The 18,896-nt window shown below is 39.7% G+C and overlaps 1 protein-coding gene across 1 annotated transcript in view; it reads right to left on the bottom strand.

Annotated features, from left to right (window-relative positions):
* Cfap54 (cilia and flagella associated protein 54) overlaps positions 1-18,896 on the bottom strand; it is a 353,322-nt gene that overhangs the window by 221,489 nt on the left and 112,937 nt on the right. Inside the window, exons 28-34 of the mRNA XM_023716586.1 lie at positions 17,168-17,285; positions 15,019-15,108; positions 14,256-14,382; positions 7,776-7,887; positions 7,143-7,243; positions 4,300-4,530; positions 1,893-2,035 (exon numbers count right to left, since the gene is read on the bottom strand). Coding sequence (XP_023572354.1) covers positions 1,893-2,035; positions 4,300-4,530; positions 7,143-7,243; positions 7,776-7,887; positions 14,256-14,382; positions 15,019-15,108; positions 17,168-17,285 — 922 coding nt within the window. The remainder of the gene's footprint in view (positions 1-1,892; positions 2,036-4,299; positions 4,531-7,142; positions 7,244-7,775; positions 7,888-14,255; positions 14,383-15,018; positions 15,109-17,167; positions 17,286-18,896) is intronic.

Genomic DNA, 18,896 nt, shown 5'->3' with positions numbered 1-18,896 from the left:
TATATATATGGATACATATATGGTAAACATGAATGAAAACATAGACTTACATCCCTGAAAACACAATGGGTAAAAGGCATCAAATAAGTAAACCAGAAAACAAATGAGACACAAACCTGGAGAAAGGACAGATGGACCACAAACACAATGAACCAAGGGGAAATTTCTAGAAAAAGGAGGCTGTTAGCTCTTAGAGGATGGACATGATGTTCCCACTGAAAACTGTGGAGAGCATTTCAGACAAAGGAGAAGGCTAAAGAGCATGCACAGGTAGAATGAACATGCTTTGGGAGGGACAGTGACAAAATCCCACTGCTCCTAGTGTTCCCTCAAGCAGGCCATTCCTGGGACACAGATGTGACATGTAGATAGTGTCCTGGATTGGGCAGTGCAGCCCTATGGTGTGGAATCTGAGCAGGAGGATTTCCCTGCCATTGGCCTGCTCTTATACACAAAAATTAGACTCTGTATCTATGGATAATATCTTCAAATACTTCAACATACTTTGTATGGTATACAAGAACTAGTTAAAACTAAACTACCCCCAAGGAGAAATCGGAACTCATGCTAAGCATTCAACAGGAATCAACACTACTGGGGCAGTTAACAAGTATACCAAGACAGTGACCAGCAGTAAGTTGAATAATGCATAAAATGACATTATTTAAAAATTTATATATGGGGTTTGTATTAGCTGAAAGATATTAGAAACAAAATTTTATTTGTGAAATGAGCAGCACTTAAGAGGATAATGGCTAGGAATGGTGTCAAGGCTCTAATGTATTTCAGGAAAGAGGTACAGAGTCAGTGAAATTTGGCAGGGGGCAGTCATCCATGTGGTAGCCAGGTGGAGGGGTCTGTTGTCTCACAGGGCTCCACCTCCGAGAGCCCCCACATACCGGGGCAGATAGGGACACACTGGTGCCCTCACAAGACTGCCGCTGTACTCATCCTCAAGTGAGCTTCTCTGGAAGGTGCCCGCTGGAGACACTAGGACAAGAGTGAGCCACCTGCCCACCATGTCAGCTGTTAGGACTGTTTCTGTGTGTGTTTGATGAAATCCTTTCAGAGAATTCTACCTGACAGGAATATTACACCTGACAGGAATTCTTGACCAACCTTGAAACTACTGAAGGCTACCAATATTCATCAGAAGAGTTCTCCACTTACTGAGCAGCCAAAGTGATTTAGGTTGGAACAGAAAATAGATATGTCCATATATATAACACCCTAAAACATAGACTCAATAGCAAATCTAAAATTTTCCTATAAAACATGAAAACTGGAAAACTCAAATTACTGGGTTTCTAGAAAACGATGTTTATCTTTGTGTGTGTGTGTGTGTGTGTGTGTGTGTCTTAGTTACTTTCTTGACATTAGAACAACATACCCAACCCCCACAACTAAAAGAAGAGGCTTATTTGCTTCACATTTTCAGTCCATAGGTCGCTAGCTCCAAAACAGGAAAAGTGGAAGGGGCCAGCAGCAGAGGAGAGCTGTCACTGGGAAGCAGAGAGAAAAAGGACACTTTGGGGAAGGAGACAAACTCTTCCAGATCACTTCCCCAGGGACCCAACTCCTCCAGCCAGCCCGGCCCTACACGCACATTCAGCTCTGGACACATCAGCAGATTAGCCCACTAAAGAGCACAATCCCCAGGGGCTAGGGAGAAAGCTCAGTAGAATAAGTGCTTGCCTGGAAAGCGCAAGGGCCTGAGTTCAATCCCCGAGAGTACAATCCCCTCATAATCCAATCACCTCCCCAAATCCTCACTGCGGAGCCCATGAGAGTTTGGGGGGGACAGTCTAGATCTAAACTAGAGTGACATATGTGTGTGCTAGTGAACAAAACTCCAGAGGCAACTGGATAGCAAATCAACACACTTATTCTACCTGATGGTAGGTTGGCTTTTCTTTTCTTAGCTGAAAGGAGGAAATCGAGCATTGCTTTATAATTTTCTACAGTCATTTTTCCTGTTGGTAATACTGTTCCTGAGTTATAGAGTGAGAATAAATTAGGGTCACATGATCGGAAACTGCAAAGGCAAAAAAGCACATTAAAAAACAATATAAGCAAAATTGAATTAAACCTGTCAAGCACATTATATTTTTTTTATTTTTAAAACTTTTGTGACTGAATGCTCTCAAATTTTAAGTCATAAAGTATTTTGGCACTTAATCAAAGCAAAACACTTTCCCATTAACTTTTTAAATTATACAGTGTAACCTGGCTCTTAGGAATTTCAACATCAATATCTATTTCCCTGAAAGTACCCTTGAAAATGGGAGTGAGAGATCTAGACTCACTCCTCGCACTCTGAGGCAATCATCTGTGTGAATTTAAAATCATCTGATTTCAACGCAACTCAATAAAGATGCCTCCTGCACAGCCCAATGTGTCCATAATCATCTTTCTTTCTTTTCCCGTTTTCAAGCATAAGCAGTAAACAATCCTCCACCAAAAGTTAATTCATTAATCAATTAAGCAGCTTTAATGAAATGAAATTAAATCTAGCAGCAAGTTTCATGGACTGACAAATTTGACATTGTCTTGCGCTGTTGAGGAATTTGCATAATTGACGGCACACAACTGGGCATTCAAGAGAGCAGCCGCATGGCAGCCCGGGTCACAGCCCCATGAAATTCGCCAGGCCAGCCACCTCAGTGGATGTAGTCCATGCACACAGGCAAGAGGACTGTCTGGACATGTTTTCCTTAAGGTTAGACTCCTCGTGATTTTAACCACACTTTTGAAGAAACAGGCATTGTAACTAAATTCATTGTAGATTTCAATCTGTATTTTCCCCATACTGGATTACTGAAATAAATACCCTCTTTTTAATTAAAAAAACCTTAATTATGAAGTTTATTGGCACAATTTAGATGTGCATGACGATCACGTTCACCATCGGGAATCTGTACCTACACCTGCTACACCCTGGTTCCTCTATTTTTCAATCCCCTCCCCCACTTGAACCCTTCTTCCTCTGCTCACTTACAAACTTTGTTTCCACCCACCCTCTTAATTCTCATCCTGTGTTTCCTAGCTGGGCTCTGGCCTGTACTCTTGTAACTAGGAAATGCCTATTTCCTTATCCCCACATTTCAAAATCATGTCTATCCAGCAGGACTCGGGCTGCTCCTCCATTCTCACAAAACCTTTCCTGTTAGATCCATTCAGGGGAAAGCCTAAAGCCTATCTAGTAACAAAGATGGTTTGGAGTGTGCTTGACCTTCTACCATTAATTATAGCTATTAAAGAACACATGTGATATACCCTACAGTGTTACCTGATACATTTGTGTCAACTTGGCTGAATCAGCTCAGGCAGTTCCAGGCATGGGGGCCCAGCCCTGCAGGCCCTCAGGGCCCAACCTGGGCCACCCCAGAGTGACTCAGCACAAAAAGTATGATCTTGTGGTGGAGGGTGGGTCTTCGCAGTCAGCATAGAAGGAAGAGAGATGCTTGATGGATGCCACAGCTGCTGCTCCTCCTCTGCTCTTCATTGTTTCCCGCCGCATGAACTGCTGCTACTTGCCTACTAAACCTTTCCTTCCTTCATTTTGCGTGTCAGGTATTTGTCCCAGCAACAAGTAAAAAAGTAACAAAGCACCTACACATCTGTGTGTGTGTGTGTGTGTGTGTGTGTGTGTGTGTGTGTGTGTGTGTATGTGAGAGAGAGAGACTCTGCTTTGCATTTCTATCACACCTAACTCAATGCTCAGCATCTAACAGATGCTTGTATCTAATAGGCACCCTGTACTTAATAGGTATTTCTTTTTAATGAATGATTTTGAATGGCCTTTTTAATGGTTACATAGCATTCTATATCATGTACTGATCTATTTTTATCTCCCATAGTACTTAGCCAAAGACAATCAATGCGAACTCAAAAATACCTTTTGAATTAATGATGGAAAACTTACATTATATGAGCAAATATGATTTCTGTTTACAGGGGCTTCAAATATACTTCTAAGTAAAATAGAGTATATTTCCTACTAACATATATTTCCTAATTCCTACTAACATCTACAGTTAGTGCACACTACCCTTGCATTGAAAGCTGCACAAACAAACACACTGAAGATATACAGAAGTTGTCACATCCTAAGCAAGTGTAACCAACACTTGTACAGAAAAGGTACCAAACCAACAAATGAAGAAATGTATCAGTGACCAGAATAAAAAGTAAACACTGTATAAACCTCATTAAATTGTCGTGAACACTGGGCCTCACAAATATACAATACATATTTGTGAGACTTAAAAAGCGTGATTTATCAGTAATATACTATACCTGACCATCATATGTGAAGTGCCAAATTTTATCTTCATACGCTCTCCTAGCCTTTGTAGAAACAGGTGGAAATGTGTAAGTGCCAGATACAAGTTCATCTGAGCTCTCCAGGGCATCTCCTCAAGAAATATTTGGTGAAACCTGTTTCTTCTGACATAATTTAATATTAGCGGATTCAAGTTCTCAATCAGGCATTGATATGCTATTCTTCTAATATCAGGTCTCTTATGTCTGCCAAGAGAGAAAGTTTTGAAATTTCACAAAAACTTCTAGGCATTGAAAAAAAAAAAAAAAGAACGATTCCAGTTTGTACAAAATAAATCAAGAAGTCACTTGACTGTCCTTATGCAAATGCTTCTGACTTGTATATCATTTCCTCAGTGCTAAAAATGTGAAATAGGGTGGGAAAGAAGACAGACCAGTAGGCTCCAGGGACAGGCACCACATACTGCCTTCAACACTCTCTGATGTTTCAGCTGAACCCAGAGTTATTCGTTTCCGTAAGCACAGGGCCACTGGGAGTAGACAAATACATTATGATTCAATGTTCACATTCATCAACTAACTTCAATATTAAAAGAGAAAATCATTTCTCTGTACTGGTCCTTAAGGACAAAACCAATGGAGCAAAATTCTGTCTAACACAGTTAGACTCTAGAGGAAATAAAACATCAGTCAAATATACATGACATGATCGCAATATACTCCAGAAAAAATCAAATTTTACCTAATAGTCCGTTTTTAAGTATAATGTATATTTGATTTTTAAAAAAAACACTCCTCGAGTAGTCCAACTATTTTTGTAGTTAGATGGGCCCGGGAAGCATCAATTCTTCAAAACACTTCACCAATCTGCTTTGTTCTGGGGGTGATATTCTGTCCCACTGGCTGGTCAGGACCACCCTACCTCACTCACACTGGAGAAGGGTGTGGGGAGACGACAGAGCCCAGAAGTACATCAGAGTGACGAGCTCTGTATATAGAGTCTGGATGAACACAGGAGAAGGGAGGAAGGAGGAAAGGGAGGCAGAGATAGAAAGAAGAAGGGACATAGTTTTACGGCTATATAAAGAGAAGCAAATGTGAGGAAGAAAAGAAAGAAGGAAGCATTCCCTTTTAACATGAATTTTTACAATATCATTTAATTCACAATATTTTAGGTTTGTGAATGGCTTACTTTTAGATGCTTCTGATGCTTTGGTTGTTTCATTGTTTTTAATGCTATGCTCATTTGTTTCCTAATAAATGTATTTTTAATAAGTAGCATGAAAGTACTAATTTTTAATAAGTATCATATATAGTTTTAATAAGTCACATATATATGACAAAAGTGACAGTGAAAATAGGATAAACTAATAAATGGTGTCATCTAGAGTGTATTATAATATAAGTAAACAAAAAGAGGAAGAATCAAAGAGATAATATATGAATGCAAACAGAAGAAAGAAATGATCCTGTTACTCTATGTGGCTGTAGCAATTAAGATCAAAATCACTAAGCAGGCAAAGAAAGACGATATATAAATATATATATATATATATATATGTGATAGTAGACTTCTTTCGGCATGCATTTTCAAATACTTTTTTTCAGTTATAAGCAGTTGACCTGCTATACCCAGTCAGCCTTTCTTTGTTGTGGCGTCTTCTTTTTCAGATGGGGTTTTACTAAATTGCGTGGGCTGGACTTAAACTTGCCATCCTCTTGCCTCAGCCTCCCAGTGTGCTGGGATTACAGGCAGGCACAATCATGCTCGGCTTTCTTTATCTACCCCTAAGTTAATATCAAACCATCATTACTACTTTGGCTTTAAATTAAATTTTGCTGTCCAATAGAAAAAGTCTCTCTGGCATCTTTTTCCTTCATGCATATCTTGGATAGTTTTCTATAAAAGGACTTAGAATAGCTTCTCTATAAACAAAAACTAATACAATAAACAAAAAATACAATGACCACATAATCCAGTAATCTCACTACTGGGGATATAGCCAAAGGAAATGAAATCATTACATCAAAGATATCCTGTACAGTTATGTTTATTGCAGCCCAATTCATATTAGCTACATTATGGAATCAATGGACATAGCCATTGGTGGATGAAGAGATAAAAAACATGGTATCCAAACACAATAGAACATTATTCAGTCTTAAAAGTGCAGTCTTGTTCATTTGGGGCAACATGGATGGAACTGAAGGAAATCATGTTAAATGAAATAAGACAGGCACATGAAATAAGAAAGACCAAAAAACACCTGTTCTAACTTGTTTGTGATAGCTACAATCAGGAAATCTCAGAGGACAGTAGAATAGAGATCACTAGAGACCAGCTAGGTATCAGGGGAAAGATCCGACAATGGATACCAAAATACAGGTAGGGAGGAGGAACTCATTTAAGTGTTCTACAGCACAATAATGTACAACAAACGCTTTAGGTTTTAAAGTAACTAAGATCTCAACACAAAGAGATGATAAACGCTTGAGATGGTAGAAATGCTGGTTACCCTGGTCTGGTCATTACACATTGTACGTGTATACTGACTTCACATACTGTATCCCTTTAACACATACACATATTATTTGTATCAATTAAAATTGTTAAAGAACATTAGATCCTATGACAATTAAAAATAATTCATAACTTGGTCTCCGAGCCAGCCCATCTGCTGCTGCAGCCGGTGACTCCGCAGCACACCTCTTATGTGCCTGCTTGGGGATAGTGCTCTTTCATTTATGAACAAATTCACAGAAGACAGTGGTTTTATCTTTGTTTGCCACTGAGTCCTTAGTACCAAAAATACATAGCAACCTTCAAGTACACTTTTATAGAATTAATCAGTTAATACCTTTCATATTCTGTCAATTCAAGAACGGATGGGTTTTTGGCATAAAAATCTTTTAGTGTTTCCTTTCTTTTATTTTTTTTCCTTGATGTCGTTTCTGTACCCTTTATAGTGGAAATAACAAAAAATGTTATAAATAAAATTTAAACTTTGATCACAAAATTATAACTTACTCATATTCTAATGCTTATTTCTTGGCACTGAAACAAAGTGATTCTTTACAATTTTCAATTAAAATGCCTATCAAAGGGCTGAGGAGATAGCTCAGCGGCATGAGTGCCCGCCTGGCAAGCACAAGGTCCCAAATTCCATCCCTGGTACCGCAAAAAAATAAATAAATAAATAGAATAACAGAAGTACCCACACAAAGGAATTTTATTACAAAAATATATAACTTAAGAATTTAGGGCCAGGGATATAGCTCAGTGGCAGAAGTGTCTACCTGGAAATTGCAAGGTCTTCAGTTTGATTCTCAGTACCAAAAACAAGTATCTTAAGAATTTATAATGTATTATAGACTTATAAAATTATTTTGTTTTTTCTTATTGTAATAAAGTATAGTATAGCCAACCATCTCTACATGCTCTCCTCAATTCATTCCATTAATTTACAATTCAAACTTCATAGAAAACTCACTGTTCCAAACTCTATTGTTGCTATTTTGAACTTAAAAGGTATGTTGGTCTTTCCACTAATGACATTCTCCTTAATTTTTATTTTTCTCACTCCAAGTAGGGACTCATTCCTCCTTTAAAAAAAAAGATAAATTTGATCAAAAAGATTTGCCAACATTCACAAAACTACCCCAAAGTAATAAATCTTTACTGAATGTCATTGAATTTATGCAAGAAAGAGATTCAAAATTGCTTGTGTCCCATGCATAAGGTCCAAAGGGGTCTCTCTTCAAGGAACTGTTGACCTCTCAAAAGAGCAAAGTGTAAATCACACCAGACAATGCACTTGGAGCTGTGTATCTACAGTGTGTAAGAAGAGGGAGGGGTTGTAGGCATACTGTAAGTGCAGCAGATCTCCCCTGAGAATAAAGCAATATGGACAATCCCCTTTGTAACTGAGATTATAACTAAATCCAAGTGATCCCACACAAACCTCCTTACTTCCAAAAAAAACCCTCCTTACTTCATTCTTTTTAGTTCCATACTGTGCAAATTCCCAGCCACTACTGCCTTCGAGGTACCAGAAGAAACTAAGCACATTAGGTGCCTTGAGCTTGCTCCCTTCCCTCAGCCATCTACAGGAGTTCTTGGCCTTATTTTCTTACTTCATCCTTTCCAAATACTGTAGTCTCTCATTTTCCTACTGACATTACCATGCAATGTTCCTGGCATTTGTATATTTTCTGGAATTTACATTTCATTTAGTATTTGACAGGTACAGCGAAAGCTTGCTATAACACGACAAATGGGATCCAAGAATTTAAATGTTAAGTTTAAGGCACCAAAATGCATGGTTAATGGAATGACTGGGTGAGCCTGGAATATGCTGTGTTCCAGACTGGTCTTGGTCCCCAGGGCGGGTGGCCTCTCCAGCCTCTATGAAGATGATTTTGAATCCTGTGGTTGGCGAGCACACCGACCCAGTGGCAGCAATTCCAAGACACTCTCCAGTTAGTTGACATTCATTTGGCAAGTGTCTTACGTGGCAAACCTGGAAAGCCTGAACTAAGGACCGCTGGAGATTTAGGTGTTACCCTTTGCAATGTGCACCCTGGGACTGGTTCCCTGCCACTTTCCAACCAAATTATTAGTCTCTCCCTTACATCCTCCCTCCCTGTACCACCCAGTGTTTGACAGTTACTATGTCATTCCAGAAAGGGATGGGAAGGGGAGAAGGTCTAAAATGTGGACACTCGGATAACATTGCGCCAAAAGTCTGCACCTTCCTCCATGAGCTGCAGAACCTGAGCCACTAAGTCCACCAGATTCCTCTTCTTCACCTCTTCTCAGCTCCACAGAGCTTCATTTATGGCTTTTTATATTGTTCATGGTGTTTTGATATTTAATATTCTTAGATTTTTATGTAGTATTACTGACCCTTTATTTTATGGCTTTTCATCACTTTAATTACACTGCCTGTTTCTGCAATTGAGGCCCAATGTCTCTCTGTCTGTTATCTCACAAGTATGACTCCAGTATATTTTTATCTGACAGTACAAATCCCTTTTTTGTTCTTTATGTTTTTCAAGTAATTTTATTCTTTCTAACCTGTTCTATAAGCTGACTGGAATTTAGGCTAACAGACTAATTTGAAGAGAAGGGAAATCTTTACTCCTTCTGTCTGCCCATCACTGTCCTGCGTCTTCATTTATTCAAGTCTTTTTGCTCATAGTATAGATTTTCATCTTCTTATTACTCTGAGACTCTTCATAATCTCTGATATATTTAATCATGTATTCCATAGAAAGGGATCAGCTTTCCATTGTATTCTCTAGCAGAAATGGAAAAGCTACTGATTTTTCATCTAACCATCTTACAAACTTCTATTATTAGCTATAATGGTTTTCATTTAAATATCTTTAAATTTAAGATAATTGTTTGCAAATATCCCCATTTTCAGAGTATTTCACTGGGGAATTGATTTCACAAACAATATTCAAACTCTAAGACGTGGTAATCACGAAAGGGCTAATTCTCACTTCTGTTATGTTTCTCAATGCACCGGCAAGAACCTTCAGAGCAAAGAACTTTAGAGCAGAGGGCTGGAAAGATAGCTCAGCAGACTAAGCACCTGCTTAGACAAGCGCAGGGACTGGGGTTCAGTCCTGGTGCCACGCCAGCCCTGCCCCCAGGCACAAAGAGCTGGCCACAAAGACTGGGTATGGTGGCACACACCTGTAATCCCAGCACTAGGGAGGCTGAAAACAGGAGGATCACTCAGAGTTCAAACTGCATAGTGAGACCCTGTACCAAATATAATTCCAGGAATGATTGCCGAATTTCAACACAACTGACTTTTTCATCTTTTCTAATGCCTCCTTTGACTATCAATAATAATTATGTTTTAAGATTTCCTGCTCCATTTGCACTGAGAATAAAATTACAGCTGAACTCACATGCTAATGTTATTCTAGACTTTCACATGTACATACTGCTAAAAAAGATTGCTCCATTATTTTCTACTTTTTCATTAACTTTCACATGGCTCTCTCATCAGAGCCCACTGTGCTCATTTTAATAGGAAACTTCATATTCCTGGGGGGTTTTATGAATTTAGGGCAGGGTCTACAGGGTGACCCTGTAGTCTTACTACATAGATCCAACTCATAATGATTCTCCTGTTTTCATCCTCCCAAGTACTGGGATTACAGGTATGCACCACCACACCCAGTCTCGACTGTGGCCTCATCGTGCCCCTGGGGCGGGGCTGGCATGGCACACTGGGAAGTGAACCCCGGCCGCCACACTCTGCTAAAGCAGGTGCTTTAGTCTGCTGAGCTATCTGGCCAGCCCTCATGTTTTAAAATACTTTTATATTTAAAAAATGCATTCCCTAAAAATACAAATTATTCTAAAAATTCTTGAGCTGTTCAAATTTTTACTACTTTACTTCATTATAAACTTTTTGCCTTCACTTTTAACCAGGTTTTTAAGTTTATTAACACGAAATCTCTCTCTTTTTTTTAATGTATTTGGTACAGGGTCTCACTACACAGCTTGGATTCATAGTGATCCTCCTGTTTTCAGCCTTCTCAATGCTGGGGTTACAGGCATGCACCACCACCACGTCCAGTGGTGGCCAGCTCAGCACACCTGGGGACTAGGCTGGTATGGCATGTGGTGCAGGGCATCAAACTCTGGTCCCTGCTCTTGCCTAAGCAAGTGCCTATTCCACTGAGCTATCTCACTGGCTCTTTCACATGAAATCTTACGCACTGTTACTTAATATTTACTCAGCTACTTCCAAATTTGTGATTACTTTCTCATTGGATTATTTATTTTTCTCACTTTCTTATTATGCTGTCAAGAAACAAATATACCTAGGGGGCCAGGGAGATGGCTCAGTGGAATAAGCGCTTCCCTGACAAGCGCAAGGGCCTGAGTTCAATCCCTGGTTCCGCAAAAAAAAAAAAAAAAAGAAACAAACAAACAAATATACCTAATTTATCAATATTCTTAAAGAACAAGTTATACTTATCAATTAGGCTATCTTTAATTTGTAATTGATTATTTTTAACTTTTATATTTATTTTCTCTTCATTGCTTGTATAATTTTATTTCTCTAGTTTCTTGACCTTAATAAAAGTTAATCTAGCCTTATATATTTTATTTTGCAGCAGAAGCTTCTAAAGCTGAGAATTTTCCTCTAATTGCTTCTTTAGATATATGTGATATGAATGGTTTCTCGTCATAATTTATCTCAGGAATGTTAAACAATATTTAGTCCCCATTGGCTAACTATATTCAATTAATCTTAAATTTCATACATCTTCTACGTTCTACTTTGGTATTGTAAGTTGCAATTTAAACTTTTTCAATATTACTATGTCTCTGTCAAATTAATCCTCTTTGTAGCAATTATTCCCATATGTAGTACTTTGATTTTTTGTTAGGCAGAACATGAAAGTTCATGAAATATCTCCATTGTGATTTATAAACATTATTAGTAGATGTATCCACTTTAAAAATGAAAAAGTAACATTAAAAATGACTGAGGAGGGGCCAGGGAGATGGCTCAGTGGAATAAGTGCTTCCCTGGCAAGTGTAAGGGCCTGAGTTCAATCCCCAGTTCTGCAAAAAAAAAAAAAAAAAAAGATGCTGAGGAAGAGAGTTAGTCTGTACATATTACCAGGTCAACTAGGAAAAAAGCTAAAGTTTAATTCAAGTTCCAGTACCAAAATTAATCCCATATGTATTACAACATTAAATGCGAATTATAAAACCATAAACTGGAAGAAGACATATATATTTTTCTGGTGCAATACAAAAACACGTTTATGTGTAAGAATACATTAGACACAGGAACATACACAGAAAACAGACGTCAGAACTAAAGGAGCGATCACACCGCTGCGTCAGCACATCCCAAAGCATGTGCTGGCCTTGAGAACTGAAATTCTCACCTCTGTTATGACCTCAGTTACACCGCTGTCTCCAACCTCAGGGCTTTTACTGTTCCTTATTATCAGCCCCCATCAATGCTTCTCAGCCACCAAGCCTGTTTCCCTTTCAGAACAGCTATCAGTCTTACCTTGGACTTCCATTGCCGCTCCTCCACATTTCTCTGCACATCAAAACTTTTCTGATCTTCTTCGGGATCAAAAGCATTACTTGAAATGTCTAAACGTGCACTTTTGGCTTAAGTTTTTAACTGAATGGAACTTTTAATTCTGACTAATCCTCTGATTGCTGTAGCTAGCTTCATTTAATGGAAGCAATTTCTTCCAGTATCTTTTGAAAATATGAAGCCCATATATTCAAAGCTTTTGCTCTAATAAATAAAGTACCTATTTTAGAAAAAATATATTTGTGAATGTTTAAAGGAATGCTGGAGCCGGTGAGATAGATCAGTCAGTGGACTAAGCGCCTGCTTAGGCAAGCACAGGGACTCAGGTTTGACCTGCAGTACACATGCAGCACCAGCCCTGCCCCTGCACAATCCGGCCGCCAAGACCAAGCATGGTGGTGCACACCTATAATCCCAGTTCTGGGGAGGCTGAAAACAGGAGGATCACTACAAGTCTGAGTTGCGTAGTGAGACCCTATAGCAACCATATACATACAAAATAAATAAGTAGAGTAATGCTCTTTTTTGCCTTTTTATTTTTATTATCTTTTTGAGACAGGGTCTCACTATGCAGTTCAGGATGATCTTAAGCTCACTTGGTGATCCAGGCTGATCTCGAACTCGCAAGGATCTTCCTGCCTCTGCCTCCCAAATGCTAGGATTACAAGTGTGTGCCACTATGCCCACCCTTGTTGCCATTTTAAAAACTAGATCTTACTAGGAAAATGGGATGAACCTATTAAAAAGGAAGGGATTACTGAGTTGAGAAGGACAGGAGAGATAATAAGGGAAAGAGATATATCTATGTATGTAAGTAGGATGGCTTGGACAACTGTACTGCGAATTTATGCTGGTCTACGGAAAGCAGCAGTTAATGCTTAATTTGTTTTGCCTACTTTTTTTCAATTCTTTGATTTTTATCCTTCTTAATTTCTTATATATTTCTTTTTTTTCTTTCTTCTTCCAAGTTTACATGCAGATATCTGGAAAAATGAACAACTAATTGGGAGACAATACTATGCAGTATAACAAATATTGTGATATATTATTTTGTTGAGTGAAATTCTTTATCACTTGTAATTTTTCTGTCTTAACACTATTTTATATTCTCTTTAAAAACCTTAAAAAAATAAAAACTAATCGGGTGTGGTGGCACGCACCTATACTCCTAGTGCTGGGGAGGCTGAGTCAGGAAGACTGCCATTAGTTTCAGGAGTGCCTGGGCTAGACAGTGTTTAAGGCCAGCCTGAACTGCATAGCAAGACCCTGTCTAAAAAAACCAGATCTTATGTTAAGGATATTTACTTTTATTGAAACAGGATGAATAGATTTATGTCCAGTCATGAAACTAAAGCCCGCTTCTCAGTTGTCCGAAGAGAGATGGATTCACGTGGCATTCTCCTAACTGGCAGGGCACAACAGCATTTTTTTTTTTTCGGAAGCAAAGAGAATCACTTGGACTTAGAGAATGAGTATGACAGCTTTAAGTCTTCTGTGTCTAACGAGGCACTTCTGATTCATATACAAAATGGTTCTACTCATTATAAGAATTATAAACACGTGAAAATCACCCAAACTAAGCCTTGGGTGACATACAGCAAAGAATCTGGGAAGATACTCTTAGTCTTCTGATCCCAATAGCAAGACTTCATCTACTTCCTCCTGAAAATCTGAACATCTTCTAGTCTCATTTCTTAGAGCTGCTGTATAGGTATTTTTACCTGCTGTGACTTAGTCACCCACAGAGACATCACTTTTCACTGTTTCCCAAGTGCAAGCCCTGTGCAGTCCTTGCGTTCACTTTTTGTACCTTAAGGTGACAGCACTGCTCATTTTTTAAAGCTGCTAACATGTATAAAACCAATACACATGTACCTTTTCAGGAAGTCACAGACAGGTGCTGTTATCTCCAACACAAGGTGAAATTTTTCATCATTGATACATTTAAGCATAATGTGCGTAAAGAATTCCAGGAATCTGGGTCTTTGCTTAAACTTCATAACTGTAAAAACCAAGAAGTTCATACATAGTTAAGCTTAAGTTACTGAAGTTGCTGAAAGGTTCTCAGTACTAATAGCCATAATGATCCAACAGGCAAGTCGATGATGCTGCCTCTTAGACTTCCCACTTTTAAAAAATACAGAAGTAAACGCGGTATGTGCTATTGCTGTTTTCTAAAATCAACTAATCCTGTACTTGTCTCTGTTTCACTTGGTTTTTCAAATTTGTCAGTGTTGAGGATTTGGTTAAAAGTTACTGCTAACACATGCTAACTGGGGAAAATAGCAATAATTGCCTAGCTACCCTAATTTTTACTATAAAACATTCTGAAAATCAAGCAATGGGGTTGTTATCTCTTCCTAAGTGAAATTATCAGTGATGTATTTTTCAATTCCTTCATTTTTGCAGCTTGCTAAAGACACTGTTCACTTCCACACTAAGCCGCCATGAAGGTTCTTTCTGTCCAGAGTTCAAATCGGCTCTTTCGTTACTTGGCAATAAGACTGCATCCTTCTGAGAGGGTAAGAACCCAAAGTATTCTGCCTGTGACAGCTAAAATCTTTCCACAAAAGAACAAAACCCAGCAATCATCACTGGTAAAGCATTTGAACGGCACATGGAGAATCAGGTCACCTACCTTCTTTCACAGCACCTTTCACTGACCAGTTCAAAACCACAGAGTAAAGAAATATTGGGTCTTCTGTTCCTGAGAGCTCAGGGACAGTATCTAAGGTTTAAAAAATGAATATATTTTAGATAATATTTAACATAAACAACCAAAACCAAAATTTCTTTGGAGGGAATAACAAAGAGGAAAATGTTCTACTATTCATTCCAAATCATGTCACTTAAAATATCAATTATGATATTATATTTTGGAGATAGAATCTCATAATCTCAAGCACTTCCTTATTTTTCCCTAACTGCTAAAGCAGGAGGCTATCACCCAAATTTAGCAATAAAGGCAGCATAAACTACAGCAGAGCTGCTCCACCAGGCTGGCTGGGTTCAGTTACTAACCCTGACACTTAGTTTTGAATCCTTGTGAGGTTACTTAGTAGCTAGAGAACAGTTTAAAATGGGGATAAGGGGCTGGCAAGTGCAGGGACCAGGGTTCAATCACCGGCACTCCACGTCACCCCAGCCCAGGAATCCTAAGCGCACAGAGCCAGCCACTGAGACCAGGATTGGTGGCACATGCCTGCAATCCCAGCGCTGGGGAGGCTGAAAACAGAAGGATCACTATGAATCCAAGCTGCACAGTGAGACCCTGTACCAAATACATAAAAACAAAAAATGGGGATGAAAACAGTACCTTCATTAGATGGTTCTTATACATGGATCACATGATTTTTAATGCATACATAAAATATTTAAATAGTGCCTGCCACTCAGAAACACTGTACCAAACTGTTATTATTGTTACTCAATTTACTGCTTAACTAGTAATACATTAAGCTTCTTAGTTAAAAGTTTTATTGATTTATGAAAATGAATAATTTCCATTTTTAGGACACCTAAAATTTCTAAGGAATTACACTTTCATATGTAATAAGGAAATTGCAGCTGTCTAAAACTAGGTTTACTAATTGTAAGAATAGAACACTGGCTTCAGTTCACAAATTCAGCTTGAAATGGGCACAAAACACATTGAAAACATACAGCCACGTCAGGCAACGCTGAAGCAGGACGACCTCCAAAATATAACCGAAGCACACAGCAAAATGAAGTGGGGCCATGGAATCCTCTAGATAGAGTCAGCATGAGCCACATTTAGACCTTCCCTCCTGGAAGAAATCTGGGTACTCTCTTGTTCTAGGATTGATTGGTTTATTTGGTACAGAATTTCACTACACAGCTTGGACTTGTACTGACTCTCTTGTCTCAGCCTCCCCAGCGCTGGGATTACAGGCATGCATCACCATGCCCAGTTTCAGCGGCCAGCTCAGTACCCCAGGACTCCAAGGGCCAGCATGGTGTGTGGTACTAGGGATTGAACTGGGGTCCTTGTGCTTGCCAGGCAGGTGCTTTAACTGCATATCCCTAGCCAAGGATTTTTAATATAATTTTTAAAATATGGCCATACTAGTCATCATCAAAAACTGAATCAGTTTCCCAAGCTGCTTTCCAAACTGCAACCTCCAAAATAATATCCAGTACATTAACACATTAGTCCACTATGAAATCCCTACAGTACAAGGACGTAAGATTAAACTAATCTTTCACTGTAGTTTCTACTCTAGTAGACCCTGCTTCCAACCACTTCCACACTAGAATCCCACCCTATTCCGTTATTTACCAGTTGTATTTTTGCCTGTAGAGCAAAGATTCTCAGTGTGGTGTCCCTCCCCCCTCACCACCAATGCACTTGGTAACCTGTGCCTCTTGACTGATTGTCACAATGGGGGGGTCAGTGTGCTGTACTTCCACAGAAAGAGACCAGGCATGCTGTCCAACATCCTTCAATGTCCACCATACAAACAACCTTGAGGCTTAACATTCAGTAGTGTCAAGGTTGAGAAATCCTTGAGAGCCAGAGTTACATGGGCTCAAGTTCACACCCACTCTGTAAGCTTAAGTAAATCATCTAACCTTTATGAGCTACACCCATAGAAAGCTAGAACCCCTTACTAACAAGCTACCATCAGGCTTAATAACATAACGCAAAAGCACTGTGTAAACCTCAAAGGGGTTACCAAAATGCCAATCACATCTGAATCCATTTTTTAAAGATGTTCTCTTTTTAAGAAACATATGCTGAATAGATGTATACAGGAAAAAATTACATTGTTTTGTCATCCTCAGTAGATGTGTCTCCAACAAGAACAGTTGTTCGTTTATTTTCTCCGGTGACAGTATCTGCTGTGGCTTCTTATTTTTTAGAGGTTTCTTAGAAGAAGAAGACTAGAAACATTGGTTAAATGTCAGGCTGTACTTTAACGTGTTATGAAAACTGATTTTTCAAATGACTTTACGTTTTATACTTTCATATTTGGTAGACAAAACTATGATCTACGTGGCTACGTAATACCAACCCGTAATTAACAATAACAGATACTGAGTCCTGGGCTGGGGAGACAGCTCAGCAGTCTAAAGCGCCTGCTTAGGCAAGCTCAGGCAGGGCTAGGGACCCACGGCTGCATCCCAACACCACATGCCATGCCAGCCCCGCCCCCAAGGCGGACTGAGCAGGCCACAAAAAAATAAATAAATAAATGAAATTAAAAAATAAACAGACACTGAGTTCCAACTGAAAACCAGACACAGTACCACCAAGTGCTTCATGGACAACAACAAAAATGCTTCTTTCGCCTGTCCTCCTTTCCAGTACATCCCGCCCCTCCAACCAGCCCCATCCGACACAGCTAAAAACCCTCAAAGGAAAACCCCCAGCCTGCCCTCAGGAACGGATCCCTTCACTGGCTTTCTTTTCTTTTTCCAGAAGGAAATTCTTTACAACTAAGCTGATTGCCTTTACTATGTTGTCTTTGGTGGCTGTCATAGTTTGGGGCTTTTGCAAGGGGATCAATACAATACGGGACACATTTCATAAGATTATTTTATAATCACCAGAAGAATCATATACAAAGAGTGCAGGAAATCTGTCCACACACTAAAAACAAAAGACTCCAGCTGAGAGCCTGGGTCATAATAGCCTGCATGAGTCCAGCGAAGACCTGGAGCCCATAACAATGCCTCCCACAAGTCCATCTGGAGACCTGGCAATGTCTCATGCAGGCTGGCTTCATGGATCTGTGCTGAAAAAGCCCAAAGGTCAGTGGTGGAAGCTAGAAAGTCTGTGCCAGTGGAATGAAGGGTCTGTGCCAGAAGGCTGAGGGATCTGAACTGGAGCCAAGAAACAACAGTCAAGGTAAAAACTAAGAGCTCCCCAAAAAGGTACCACAGCCAGCCTCAGCAACAGTGAGGTGCCCAGCTCCTCCAGTGATGAGGAAAGCCAAGTTCCCATTGGGAAAGCCAACATGACCAGCTTCTCCAGAAGCCTGAACTGTGCACCATCTTCCCCTCTGGAGCCAGGAAGTGATGCTCAAGATAAGGACCAGAGCTCCCCCAAAATGAACCATAGCCATTCTCAGTGACAACAAGGTCCTCAGCTCCTCCAGGCACAAAAACAGCCAAGTTCACCAGGAAAGCCAGCATGACAAGGTCATCCAGCAGGATAGCCCAGGAGAACCAGCAGCTCCCACCAGCTCTGAGCTCCAACTTCCCTAACAGCCTCCCAACAGCTTTCCAGTTCTGCCTCTTACGCTGCCAGCCGCAGTCCCTTTGTGGGCCTCCCACACCTAGCACCACCCTAGCTCAGGTCAGCTGGGCATAACAAGTTGACCACCAGTCAACTTGCTCCACCACAGGGGCATTGTAAGAGGGTCGGTCCTTAGTGGGGTAAGAACCAGGCCGTCTGTTCAGCTGCCAGCAGGTTTTATTTCTGAGTCTCAGAACTGCCAGGTCACTGTGTGTGCTGGATGGGGAGGAAACGCTAGCATTATTAGGCTAACA

The sequence above is a fragment of the Octodon degus genome, unplaced genomic scaffold (genome assembly GCF_000260255.1).
Source record: "Octodon degus isolate 3935 unplaced genomic scaffold, OctDeg1.0 scaffold00004, whole genome shotgun sequence".
Lineage (NCBI taxonomy): Eukaryota > Metazoa > Chordata > Mammalia > Rodentia > Octodontidae > Octodon > Octodon degus.
Note: the sequence above shows the minus strand (reverse complement) of the source record. Positions and strands in the feature narration are given on the sequence as shown.